Source organism: Halichoeres trimaculatus, unplaced genomic scaffold (assembly GCF_033239565.1).
Source record: "Halichoeres trimaculatus isolate MK-OKI-2021-1 unplaced genomic scaffold, fHalTri1.1 fHalTri1_scaffold_11, whole genome shotgun sequence".
NCBI lineage: Eukaryota > Metazoa > Chordata > Actinopteri > Labriformes > Labridae > Halichoeres > Halichoeres trimaculatus.
Genome location: NW_027437189.1, coordinates 18,232,765 through 18,246,195, shown reverse-complemented (window position 1 = coordinate 18,246,195; position 13,431 = coordinate 18,232,765). Strand labels below are relative to the sequence as shown.

General features: G+C 39.5%; 2 protein-coding genes across 9 annotated transcripts in view; one reads left to right on the top strand and one right to left on the bottom strand.

Moving 5' to 3' along the window:
- Nucleotides 1-9,137, top strand: part of prdm16 (PR domain containing 16) — a 190,325-nt gene extending 181,188 nt beyond the window's left edge. For 7 of the 8 annotated variants that reach the window (XM_074681448.1, XM_074681445.1, XM_074681443.1 and 4 more), the window contains 7 exons: nt 434-606; nt 764-841; nt 1,199-1,368; nt 1,763-1,934; nt 4,526-4,777; nt 5,218-5,398; nt 5,852-9,137. In XM_074681448.1, coding sequence (XP_074537549.1) covers nt 434-606; nt 764-841; nt 1,199-1,368; nt 1,763-1,934; nt 4,526-4,777; nt 5,218-5,398; nt 5,852-5,986 — 1,161 coding nt within the window. In that variant the 3' untranslated portion in view covers nt 5,987-9,137. The remainder of the gene's footprint in view (nt 1-433; nt 607-763; nt 842-1,198; nt 1,369-1,762; nt 1,935-4,525; nt 4,778-5,217; nt 5,399-5,851) is intronic. The other variant, XM_074681446.1, reaches the window with a different exon arrangement.
- Nucleotides 9,138-11,276: 2,139 nt separating this feature from the next.
- LOC141798784 (uncharacterized) lies at nt 11,277-13,048 on the bottom strand. The gene is made up of 6 exons (XM_074680626.1): nt 12,997-13,048; nt 12,431-12,625; nt 12,223-12,315; nt 11,975-12,058; nt 11,710-11,841; nt 11,277-11,602 (listed from the first exon to the last, which is right to left on the bottom strand). The coding sequence occupies exons 1-6, from the start codon at nt 13,046-13,048 to the stop codon at nt 11,319-11,321; spliced, it is 840 nt and encodes a 279-aa protein (XP_074536727.1). The 3' UTR covers nt 11,277-11,318.
- Nucleotides 13,049-13,431: the final 383 nt, after the last annotated feature.

Sequence of the window (13,431 nt, the reverse complement as noted above, 5' to 3'; positions counted from 1 at the left end):
GAGGAAAGGTACTGGAGTGTTTGTGTGAATGTGTTTGAGGTCACAGGGGTGACTCGTAGTTAGCACAAACAAGGCTATCCTCTGATATGCTGCTTCCTCCTTCTGTTTCTTTCCCTCCCTCCAAGTATTTCTGTGACATTGTGTCTTTGTTTTCCTCAACTGTTTTGACACATAGACACATGTGCATGCACACAAACCTATTGTGCACACACAAACCAGATGTAGAGGATTCTCTCAAGGTGTGTTCAAAAGATTATGTATGGATGAAACAAACCTATGAAGCTCTTCTGTAAAAGTTTTCAAGTTCACTCCAAAAGGCACCAGTAATTACAACATCTGGTGAAATAAGAGTAATTAAAAAAAGAATTTGATGTCTGCGATGTGATCTGTCATGTTGACATTTTCTTGTTCTCTGCACACTTCTCCCCCTCAGATGTCAGCCATGGAGAACATGACAGAGAAGCTCGAGAGCTTTGGTGCTCTAAAACTGGATGCACCGCCCAATTCACTGCAACACTCTGCTCATCCACTGTTCAACTTCCGTTCACCCCCACCTTCCCTCTCCGATGCCATCCTCCGCAAGGGCAAGGAGCGTTACGCCTGCAGGTAAGTGCTCTGTGCTGCGAACTGTCATTTCTGTTACATTCAGTCAACGTTAAAAGTTTGCACTGATGATTCAATTAATATTTTTTTTAATGTTGCTCATTATTTCCCTCTCCTACATCCTTTTCCCCTGTTTCTCTTTGTCCATTCTGTCTTCCAGGTACTGTGGGAAAATATTCCCTCGCTCGGCAAACCTCACCAGACACTTGCGGACACACACAGGGGAACAACCCTACAGGTATTCAGTTCTGTTGTTTGTGGATCAGCTGGGCAAGAGTAATTAAATTGACTGTTAACTTTCCAGCATCATCATTTTCAAAGTTTAATTCAGCTTGGCTTCTTTCTGTAACATTCATTAAGTCCAAATAACAGTATCTACAATCCATATTATGTATACTGCGCTATTTTCAATAGATCTATTGTGTTCTTCATAAATTGTACTAAAAATGTGTGTGTGTTTGTTTGTAAAGCTTCAATAACTTCTGTAAGGCTGAGGAATACCTTACGTATCCTGCAGCTGAGTGATAAAATCATCCCTGCTCGTTTTGCCATTCATCTGCTCTTTAACCTATATTCTCTGTTCTCCTCTCGGCAGGTGTAAATACTGTGACCGTTCATTCAGCATCTCGTCCAATCTTCAACGCCACGTCCGCAACATCCACAACAAGGAGAAACCCTTCAAGTGTCACCTCTGCAACCGCTGCTTCGGTCAACAGACCAACCTCGATCGCCATCTCAAAAAGCATGAGCATGAGAACATTCCTGGTCAGTCTGCGCCATTTTCAACTTAATATTCTCAAGATGAGTGAAACTGATACTTTAAACTTAGCAGTGAATCTGTATTGTGCACACTGTTAATAGACTAAAAAGGATTCTTGTTTTTTTCTGAAGGCAAAAACTTTTAGAAGAGAAAATCACTTTATGAAAAGTGTCACTTTCTGCTCCTGTTATGTCACCATGATCAGAATTTTTATCAATAGCTTGGAAGCATGTGACTGAACACAGCTGTAGAAAAAACATATTTAATCTGATGATTGTTAAATAAAACATTTGTAGCTTTCTGTTTATTATTCTGGTTATCAAACTAATCATGATCTTGTGTTTGTGTCCGTTTGTCTGATGTGCATACTGGTTTGTGTCTGTACGTGTTTCCCAACAGTGAGCCAGCAGTCCGGGATACTTTCCAATCTAGGAACTACCATCTCCTCCCCAAACTCCGAGCCAGACAATCATGCACTTTTAGATGAGAAGGAGGACTCGTACTTCTCAGAAATCCGTAACTTCATTTCCAACAGTGAGATAAACCAGGCCTCCAGCTCGACAGATAAAAGGTAACAAAAAAACACCTTTGCTAGTACCACATTGCAAACACGTATTTCTGAATACCTTGACTGATTATATTTGATCCCCTGAAGCCTAACTCGACTCTTTATTCCCAGCTCACACTAACCCTTGTTTCTTTGGGGGTGATATTTCTTCCTTTTTCTGTTTAACAGCAAGCATTCATACAGCTACTTGGCGAATAGGGCTCTCTGGTGGCATAAGTTGGTATAGCAGTTCTTACCAAAATAAGAGCTGTGTCCACTGTAAAAATAACAATAGCTGTAGTCTTAAAAACATTGAATATATAGATTGATAAATAGACTTATGTTCGTAAGAAAGGCTTTTAAAATATGTAATGTATATGTTTTTTACTTTTACAACTTTTGAAAGTTGCACACATCACCAGCATACAGTCATTTAAATATTTAATCCTGTTTGAAAGAGTAAACTGTTTATGAAATTGGGACACTTCTCATATTTTTAAAAAAATGTTTTGCATATTATTATTATTATTATTATTATTATTATTATTATTATTATTATTATTATTATCATTATTATTTTATTATTATTATTATTATTATTATTATTATTATTATTATTATTATTATTATTATTATAATTACTACAAAAATTGTACAAAAAAACAACACGTAGAAGAAATTGAAAGCTATCTTTGATGTTGGGGAACTGGACATTAAGTTAGGAAATTCTTGACCCATTTGGTTGTTGGGAGCTTCAGGGAAGAGTAGAGGTTTGAAGGAAAATCAAGGGGTGAAATAATTTCCTCCCTCTGTCAGTGGTTTTCATTTTTTTGTTGAGTATTTACTGGATTCATATTGCTCAAATTCTCAATGTGGGTTCCTCTGTCGTAGTCTTCTTTTCTGTCTGTCTTTTCCCTCATCAGCCTCTTCCTCACTCCCCAACACATTATAGTCAGCAGACCCAGTGGCAATGTAGCCTCTCTGCTCTCTGGGATCAATACCCAGTCTCATCAACAGCAAGCTGGCCTGACATTTTAAAATCTGTAACTCAGAATAAGGAATACACTTTCTGTCCTCCCACCAGACAGCCCTCGGTTTAGTTCCCCCTGAGTGACTGAAGTCAGATGCAGAAACACAAACATATATTCATGGATGACTATCGCTTCTGACTGCCCTTCCAACCTCCTCCTTTCAAACTCCTTTGCCAGCATTACAGCCAGTCAAAATAAATGTCCCTTGGTAGCTGTTGTTTCACATTAAAATGTTGTTTTGCCAGGCTGAGGATGCTGAGACAGCACTGCTGCTCCAAGGGTGGGAAATCTTGAACAAAACTGTGAGGGGGTTTGATGTACACAGACATATCCAGCACTACAGTCTGGAAGGAATAAGAGGAAACAGTCTCCTCAAAACCACAGTCCAGTTCATAATTAGAGCTGGAGTAAGAGCCTAGCCAAGGTTAAACTCTTTGGTCTGGCTATGACTGCAATTGGAGCTGGTTCTTTGTGTTGAACTGGGCCGCCATGGCTGGCAGTTTGGACCCTGAGGGGAACTTAAGTTGATCCATCAATCTAGGAGATCCACTGATGATGGAGCTCTTCCCCCATCAACACGATACATCCATACCCCCAGCCAGCTAACACAAACACCCAGCTGAAGTGTTTAGACTGAATGACAAAACCCAGGGCCCCCTATGTCAGAGCCACGCTTCTTTCCCCCTACACAGGCATGGACCTTTTCCCCGCCAACCAGCTCTGCAATTTGATTATGGTGATATTTAATCTAGATTGAAAGAGGAGAACCCCCCAAAAAAGTCCCCCTGCCTGCATTCACCCACCCACTGTGTGTGACCCAATCCTGTCCCTGTGCACCCCTTCCCAGAGGTAATCCTGTCTGATTTGATAAATGTCCACAGTGAAGCAAAAAAAAAAACGGAAAGGGTGAATTTGCCATCCCAAAGGAAATGATATCATGAGCCATGACATCGTGGTCTGGGGTTGGTGGAGAGGGGGAGTCGTGGTGCTGGCTGGAAAATGTACAGATGGCAGGTCATAATGGTGGTGTGCTGATAGCCTTTTTGCAGATCAGCCATGCTCCTCCTTCAGTCACAGAGAGTATGCTCCTCCATAATAGAAGTCCAAAGCAGACCACGTTCTGCTCTGTTTCTGATGAGCCAGCAGATGGACTGTGTGTGAAAAGAGCTCCTGGTACACTGTGTTCATGTACACTGGTTGGCCTGTGCATGCGGTCAACAGAATATTTACGCCTTTGTCTTTTTTCTGAGTCACATGTTCAGATAGGGGGAAAAGGTTTCAGCCGCTCCACTGTAGATTCTGAGACCTCCAAGCATTTCTGCATCTTTGTGTCTACAGACTACATTACCCATAAATCTGATAAAAAGCACTTTCTTATTACAGCCCCACTGTTTGGCTACAGAGACTACTCATAATAACACCCTCTTATTGCTGTAGCTGAGTGAGACATTCTGCTTTTGTGATGTGTTTACTCCTGCACTTGAAATACACACTACCTGATTTGAAACATCACCAGAAGAGGAAGAGAGAGGCAGCTGTTCCAGAAACAGTAGTCATCACAAATCACCTTTGATCCCTTTGCAGATCAGACCAGGGTGAAGAGGAGCGACCCCCCAGTCACAATTTGTCCAACTCCAAGCTTGGGCTTCACGGGCTGGACGAGGAGGAGGAGGAAGTGGAGGGAGACGACGAAGAAGAGGAGGAAGGCAGCCTGACAGAGAAGTCTCACGACGAGGCGCCCGAGTCCCCATCTCCTGTCACGACAGGAGTGTATGAGGAGGATGAGGAGGAGGAAGAGACGGCTCCATTGTCGATGAATTATGAACACACTCGCAGGTATTCATTTTGTAAACTGTGCAGAAAACCACGACACTTAAAGCCACAGAAAATAAACAACACATGGTCCAAGTGTTAGCAAACCCCTACCTTCTTTCATTATAACCAACTCTAGTACTAAATCACATTGCCTGTGGAGGCAGAAGTATTTCTCTTTACAAACTAGATAAAAAGAGCAGTTTAGGTCAGGTTTACCCGATATGTCTACTAGTTTTCTCTTTATTCCTTCTTACATTTCTTTCTATTAAAATACTTGTCTTTTTCTTCTTCTTCTGACACCCTTTTAACTTAAACATGCTCCATCCGTTTCCCTTCCCCTCTGTCTCTGCATTATCTATGCTTGCATCCAATTTCTCATCCATTTAACCATCACCCTTTCCATCAACCCATCAATACTCCTCTACTCTTGGTCCATCCCTCCGTCCATCCTTGATGTGCAGGTGTATAGATGAAGAGGGCTCTCTCTTGGACCTGGAGGGTCTGCCCAGCTTTCCAAAGAGCCTGGAAGGGTTACGTAAAGCAGCCACTGATGAACAACCATTTGATGTTAAAGACATATTTAACACGTCACTAGAGTCGGAGGCACTGAAAGAGACACTGTACAGGCAGGCTAAAACCCAGGTATGTGACTGGCCTCTGGATGTCCTTTAGAAGAATGATGGGTAGGGAAGATATTTTGCTCTGATAAGACAGACGAAGGATAAAGATCACTTTAAAGGAGGAGTTAGATTACCTAATGTGTACAGAAGCTTCATGAAATACATGGTTGTGTCAGACTGAAACTTCAGCTAGATAATGACACTGGTCCACTGGTTACAGATTTTTCCTTCTGTTAATCTACTAACAAATAACCTGTAAACTGTCTTATCTGTCCTCTGATCTTAATCTCTAAATCAGCAATAAACATCAAGTGTTGAAACAAAAAGGGATTATTATGGTTTACGGGAGAATGGATTACAAATGTTCAGAAATGAAGGTGATGGGGGAGTTCAAATAATCCAACATAACTTTTTTTATTTTGTCAGGTCAATAAAAAAGTGTTTGAAAACAGTTTTCCTCCTCTGTCTTCTTCAGGCTTATGCAATGATGCTGTCTCTGTCAGAGAACAACCCTTTGCACGCGCCCTCCCAGAACTCTCTGGACGCTTGGCTGAGCATGGGAGGTGGATCGTCCGAGACGAGCAGCTTTCACCCACTCAACCACATCTAGATGAGACACAGAGAGAGGAAGTGGGAGGAAGAGTAGGAGGAACATTAGTTTTGTGAATGGATAGAAACAAGAGACTACATGGACAAGAATAGTGAGATAATGCGGAGTACGGAGGAGGATTCATCGTCAATTATGATCAAGATAGAAGAATATGAATGTGAGTGTGTGCGAGTGTGTGTGTGTGTGAGAGAGAGAAAAAGGTTAGGAGAGAGAGGTTACCCACAGATGAGGCCTCTCTAAAGACTCAAAGAGAAAGCACTGCGAAGCTCCTGTTGATGTGAAGGACATGAGGAATGCTTATCAGCAGCATTTAAATTCTGCATTACTCTGATCCTCCCCAAGTCCACCAGGCTCACTGCAGCCCCACAGAGACCCCATGGAAGGCTCTCGTAAAGACACTTAATGACTAGTATGTCTCTAAAGTCCTTGTTCACCGCCTACTTAAAGCACTGCAGCAAAAGCACTGCATTAGCACTGCATGTCCACAGGGTGGTGCTGTTCCACTGGGAACATGGTGGGCGAGTGCGCGACTGTCTCCAGGTTTTCCCCATCAATCATGGGCAACTCACTTACTGATTTTGTTTCAGCTGTAACTGCAGAATCAACAACAGCACCGTGCTAAAGGTTACTTGAGGAAGTAGCAGTCGGTGATTGAGATGAGTTTTGTGTGTAAACTAGCCATGGTGATGGGTTTTCCCATTTGATCATCCTGAAATGAATTTAAATCATACTCAGAAAATGAGAAAGACTTTCTCTGCTTGTTTTTTTATCATCATCTTTTAATTTTATTTACCTTTTTCCTCTTAGATACCACAGTATTGTTTCTTTTTAGGCACCACAGTGCTAAATTGTTAATATAATTATTTTAGAAGGACCAAAACTGTATGATATTGTCATATGATGTACAAAATAACCTAGATGTTCATAGCAAGAGTGGTATGTGCCAAATAACCCATAGATCCTTTTTTTGTTCTCTGACAATCATTTCATTTCCAAGGGGCTTGCCTTTGCTGTCATTTTTATTTCTTTTTACACTCTTATAAATTTGATTTCAGAAGTGTGTGTATGTATTTATTTTTGGTTGTTTTGTCATAACTGGAGGAGTAAAAATGAAGCGAAGTCATATTATCCCTCCGTTCTTGTTGCTGAAGGAAAGAACACCTATCAGAGTGTGAGGGAGGTTCTGTATCCCCAGTTTTGACGTGTAAGTGTGCCAAAATGGAAAGAACCCATGAAATTATTTGTTTTTATTTATAGTGGAAAATAGCTGTAGTTAGTCTTAGATCAAATTTGGCAAAGTAATGTCCTGCAGTGTTGAGTTGTTTGTCCTTTTTTCACTTAAACCAGTTTACTCAGTATGCTGGATGTGTCTTGTACAAACTGGTTAAAGTGTTCGGGGGTGGGCAGGGGTCTTGAACAGTACGAATGTCAGAAAAAGGGCATTACATTTTCACACCATTGAATCTGACTGGTTCCTATCACACCAAGCACTCGTTTCCCTCTGTTTTAATGGATACTGTCGTGAACACGTATTCTTTTTAAATCAATTGTTCAGTGGTACACAGTCCAAAAGCACTGTAACGCCTGCATGAACATCCAGTCTTCATTTATTTAAGTAGAATAATATCTGTTTGTGCAGGACAGAGGAATCTGTAGGACAAAACATAAAGATGAGAGAGAGATAACTAACCACAGCTAATGTTTAAATGGACATCCTAACTGCTGGCCGGTCCCTCCAACACATGCTTTAAAAAATGTCTGCTTGATACTGGACGGGGAAAACAAGAATCAGTTGATCACAACTTTAACTTTATATTTCCTGCTTGTCTTGTGAGTTTATACTGAAATGTTCTCACTCATTCCATGTGGACTACAAGGTAGCTGTGCCATGGAGGGCATGAGTCATTTACTGTAGATAACTGTAGATAGCTGCAGGAGGCAGGAGAGAGGGGGGTGAGCACTGTTGATCATTGTTGCCTTGATCCTCCCTGCGTACTGGGACTTTTCAGAACTAGGCCTGATGCTGTATTCTTAAACCAGTACTTAAATCATATGGGTCCAAGCCATAAAGTGATCAGGCTTAGGTCTCTAGAACTTTAAACGCAAACACATCTTCAGATGAGTTGTACTTGAGGTAGGTGAGCAAATCATGCTTGACCTGGAAATGGAAGCAAAATCTGAAACAGAAGCACTGTAGTTTTTCTTCACCACAGCAGGTGGTGGTGTGATGCTGAGAGTGATGCATCATCTCATTTTTCTAAAGAATGAAGTCTTTTTTATAATTTCACTGATTGAGCTTTCATTCAAGGTAAACACATGTTTTCCAACTTGTGCTTATAAGGTGTAAAGACTCTGCTAAGTTTTTGGGTTGACTATATGTCGTAACTCATGTCATGGACTACTGTTATAAGTATGCGCTGTGTAAAGCAAAGGAATTAAGGCATTGAAGTTTTCCATTTTGCCAAGTTCAGAGAGTTTTCTTGCAGATGGTTGCTGAACACGTTTCAGCAGGATAGAACATGGTTGCTGTTTCCCCCCCACTGTTACAGGAGAAAGTAAAATTATACATATTGTTTCTTTTTAACTGTATAGTATTTTAAAGAATGAAAAACAATGATGCATTTGTCTGAAAAAAAATCATTGAAAAATATGGGTTTAAATGGATGGTGCTTGTTTTGTTTGAATCTGAGTTGTATATCTCCTCTGTTATGTTTATTGAAAACAAAAAAAAGTTATTGTGCATGACGTGTTTAGCAGTCATAATGATGTCCATTTGTGAAATGCGTATCAAATCAAAAAACTTGAGAAAAAAAAAGAAAAAAAAAAGGAATCCGTAGATGCACTTATTGTACATGTGGTTAGGTTAGTAGGTTTGACTTCAAGTTCTTGACTGCCTTACAGGTGGCTCTGAAAGACATAGAAAAGACTTGTGGGACGAGACATAATGAAAAAACAATAAAGGATTGTAGAATAATATTGAACAATTCTGAAATTGCAGTTCTTTTGATGCTTGTGATTATTGAAGATGTACTTTAGAGAAAATTCATCGAAAAGATATGACTGATGTTAATTCTGTAGAATAGCCATGTATACCAAATGTAATCTTTCCAATGCTATGAAGAATTTATACATGAAATTGATATGCAATAAAACCTGTGTGCTTTTTAAATCAGACGTGTACTGTTTCTTATTTTTCTTTTGTTTCTGTTTTCAGGGTGGGAACGCTTTGAGAATGATCTATTGTTTTATTTATCATTTATAGCAAAAGGTCGGCTACAACTTAGTCAAGTCAAAAGTCAAATACTGGTTAAATATGTTGTCAGCACATCTGAAGCGTAAGAATCTGCTGCTTGTTGCTGCAGTCAATTGTGGATTTGGTGCCATAAATTAGGATGAAAATTCTTCTTAAAACACCTGTGAAGACTGTTCCTGTTCAGGACTGCATACCCCACTTGACATTAACTTACCACCTCTCCCCACCGGTCCTTCTCTGTTTGTGCTTTTCTGTTGTTGGTTTTTATCATTATTGTTGGTTTTATTTTTACTGTTGATTTTACTGTGGTTGTTTTTAATCTTGTTCAGCATCCTTTACTGTCCTGAAAGGCATTAATAAATAAAATGCATTATTATTGTTATTTATTCAAAGAAGCTAGTGTTTTGTCGTCGTTATTAGAATAAAGACTCTGTTTCCCATGAGCAGTTGCACCCACTGTAAGGATGTGATTCTTTCAAAGGAGTGAGCTTGTTTAAAAGCAAATGAAAGGAGACCAGATCTTTTTTTTTTTTCAACAGTACGTTTCTTTGTTTAAGACAACTTTGTATTAAATAGTTAAACTCTATAAAATCAGTTTGTACCATTATTTAGTACGACGTACAGCGCGGTACTCTGAGACGTGTCCGTATCTTATGTCAGTGAATCCTCATTATGTCCAACCAGTCATCTACCAACTCCAACCTCACCAAGCAGAGCTAACGTAACCTCACGCTTCATTTTATTGATAGACTCTCAAGTTTTAACAGACCACTGTAGAATAACTGCTGCATGTGGGCTAAATTAACATTATCACAAACAGTTAAACCCGTGTTTTAGCTTTTAGCTCGTGCTCTATCACTCTCCTGTTTAGCTTTCTTCTGTTATTCTGTCTTTTTTTTGACAGTACAGCACTTGTGTCCATCATTATGAAACCAATTGTTTTCAGCAGAGAAAAGATCTCTCTTCTCACCACTGAACTTCGTCAGCCAGCGTTATGTTGTCATAAAGACTTCTTCGTGCCATTAGTCAATGTGGTCCTGTCTTTACTGACCAGGAAGCTGAGAAACAGCACCCAGGAATAACCTATTTTGGTGCTGGTAATCTCATTTTAAATTGTGGATTAGGATCAGGCAAATATTTTTCATTCATTTAAGTTTCTTGTGATTTAACAGAGGACTCAATTTCAAGGACTGTTAGCTTCGTTCTCTCTCTCTCTTTTTCTGTTTGTGTCTGCTTAGGACTTGCAGTTTATTTTTGTAACTATGATGTGGTTGATCTGTGACCTGTGATCTGTGGTTCAGTGGTAGAGTCACCATTTTTTAATGTGAGAAACAGGGATTCAATCCCAGCTCCTGCAGTCACATGCTGAAGTGTCCAATCACAAAGTTGTATCTATATTTGCAGGAATGGATATTTTCTAGAATCACAGAAATTGCTAAATCATTAAGTTGCTCTCTGACTGGATGTGCTTCATAAGTAAACATAGATCTGAATGAATGTTTGATCTCTTGATTTAATGTGTGTAAAACCTCAAATTAAAATGTAAATGGGATCAGACAGAAAAAAAGAACCATGATAAAAAACTTCAAGTTACTCAAGTAAAAAAAATGTTATTGTCACTTTAGTGTAAGTGCTGGTTCTTATCACTGTTGTTCAATGATAACAGTTCTTATAAATTTGTAAGCGATTTAGAAATGATTTTTTCAAATGTAAGAGAACAAGGATATAGTAATTCATACATAATGTCTCAGAGATACAGCTGCTGTAAAGCTTTGTCGTCCACCCATATGAAACAAAAATACTCCAAATAAGGCTTTTATTTCCACTTCCACGTTTTATTTCATGAAATGTTACTTTTCTCAGTCACTTGCATTGGCAAGTCACCTTTAAATAAACAACTTGTATGCAAAATAATTCCTGATTTTTATATCAGTGTGATATTTTGTTATTGTGCTACTTTGTCAAACAGCTTAATGGGAAGAAAAAGAAACTGTTATTCTATTAACAAGAACTGAAACACTTCTGGTGTGAGTGAATGTTTATAGATCAAAAAGAAAAATATGAACAAATTTTTCCATCTTACATGGTGAAAAGCAGGTGACCACTGAAAGTGCTATGGCGTCTACTACTATCATATATCCTTGTGTTCTGCCAAATACGCAGAAACACAACATCTCCAGTCTCAAGAAGTAAAGTTGCACCTTTAGCAGAGCTCCCAAAGTTGGAAGGCTGATGCTCATATGCAATACAAACAATCTCTCCATTCTTCACCAGCTTAGCACCTGTAGGATACGAAGCATGTCCATGTGAAGCAATGTAGACCTCAAAGTGATAGGCTCCCCTCACTGGTGCAATGAAGAAACCTGTGTGACATAATTTGACAGTAATTATCAATGAGCATCTGTCAACTCCAGCTAAACTACACAAAAAAAAAATTCTGATAGATTATTCTATGGGTAAATTTAAATACCTGTGTTTGGATTGTAAGCATTTCCAATGTTTGAGATGACATGTCTGAACACCAGAGGAGTTTCTGTGTTAAATGGTCCAGTATACCCCTCACCTGAAGCCAACAGAGAGGCTGAGAAAGCCACCTGTTTGACTGAGAGAGAGTGGGAATGTGTTTTGTTTAAACTCACCTGATGCAACAGTGTGGCCAGCATTTATTAGATGTTGACGAATACATTTTTTTAAAAAGTCCTTGATCAAACTTACGGTTCAGTTTTGTGTCTTACCTTCACCATCTCTCCTCAGAGCCTCCACCTGGTTCTCTGTGATATTTGACCTGGCTTTCATGGTGATCAGCTCTGCTGCTTGTGCTGGAAAAAAGAGTGTTATCATTACATGGTGGATGGTTCAAGTCAAATTTTCAGGTTAGAATCACCTGAATGTATTGAACCTTCACTGGTTTCTTCAATGTTATGGATTTGTTATGGGTTCAATTTACACATTAATCAAAGGCTCTATTCTTTCTACAAAATACCTTGATGCTGTTGTTTTAGCTTTTCCTGCTCAGTCTTCTGTTTGTCTAGCTCAGTCTTCTGTATTTCCAGTTCCCTCAGTTTAGCTGCCTGTGCTTCAACAGGGAAATAAATGTTAAATTACACACTTTAATTTTGCTATGTCAATAACTAAAAACAGTAAATACTCATCCGTATGACTGAATGTCTGTGGTGTATCATTCACTGTACCTTCATTCTCTGCCTGTAAGTGCCTTATCTCCACCCTCTGTTCAGCCAGCGAGGCGCTCATCTCTCTCAGCACAGCATGGAGGTCTGGTGGACAGCTCGGCTGATGGTCCAAAGCATTTTTCTGATCACTTCTCTGGGGCTCATCCTGTTTTCCAAGAGCAGAACCTTCATTGTCAGAGTCTGTTTGAAGCTGAGCTGTGGACAGAGAGCAGATCAGCAGCAACAGCAAGAAATGCATCTTCATTTTCATCATCATCTTCATCTTCATTCTTAAAGTGTCAGTCTGTGCAGTTCTTCTCTTCCTCTGTCAATCCCAGCCTTAAATAGTGTCTTATTCGGATCAATCATTACCAGAAGTTATTATCAGAAAAACATTTAAGATAAGAAAGAAGCAGTGATACATGCAGCGTAATGTTCTCTTGTTTAACTACAGCGTTCCTGTAATGTTCTCCAAGTTGCACATAATGAAAATTAACTGTATTTAAATGCTCATCTTTTCTCAGGATGGACAAAACAGCTTTTGCTGTTTTGCGGCCCACTTTAAGGGCTGAGCATAGCTTTTGTACCATCTGATCTGGGCAGGGGCCAGCTGTCTGTGCTCAGTGTTGCCCAGTCCATGTACCCAATGATATTTACAGTTTGTTTTTTGTGGATAAAACAAGATGTGTTGATTGGCAATGCTTTGTTAAAGATTACACTGCTGGTGCATGCAGTGGTGCACAGACTACAAATACAGTTTCATTTAGCACATGCTTTGGTCCAAAACAACATACAACACAGGTCAACGTACATCAGGGTCTTATATCCATTGTGTACCCTCCTCATTCATGGTTAAAATGTCTTACCTTAGTGAATATGCTGACAACCTTTACAAATTAAGTTGGACCCAAACAATGCAAATTTATAATAGTAACGTCAATACTTTATGTTCACACATATTCAACATATTTACAATTAATTGGCTCGACAAATTTGGGTCTTTATTACGATTGAAATCCCTT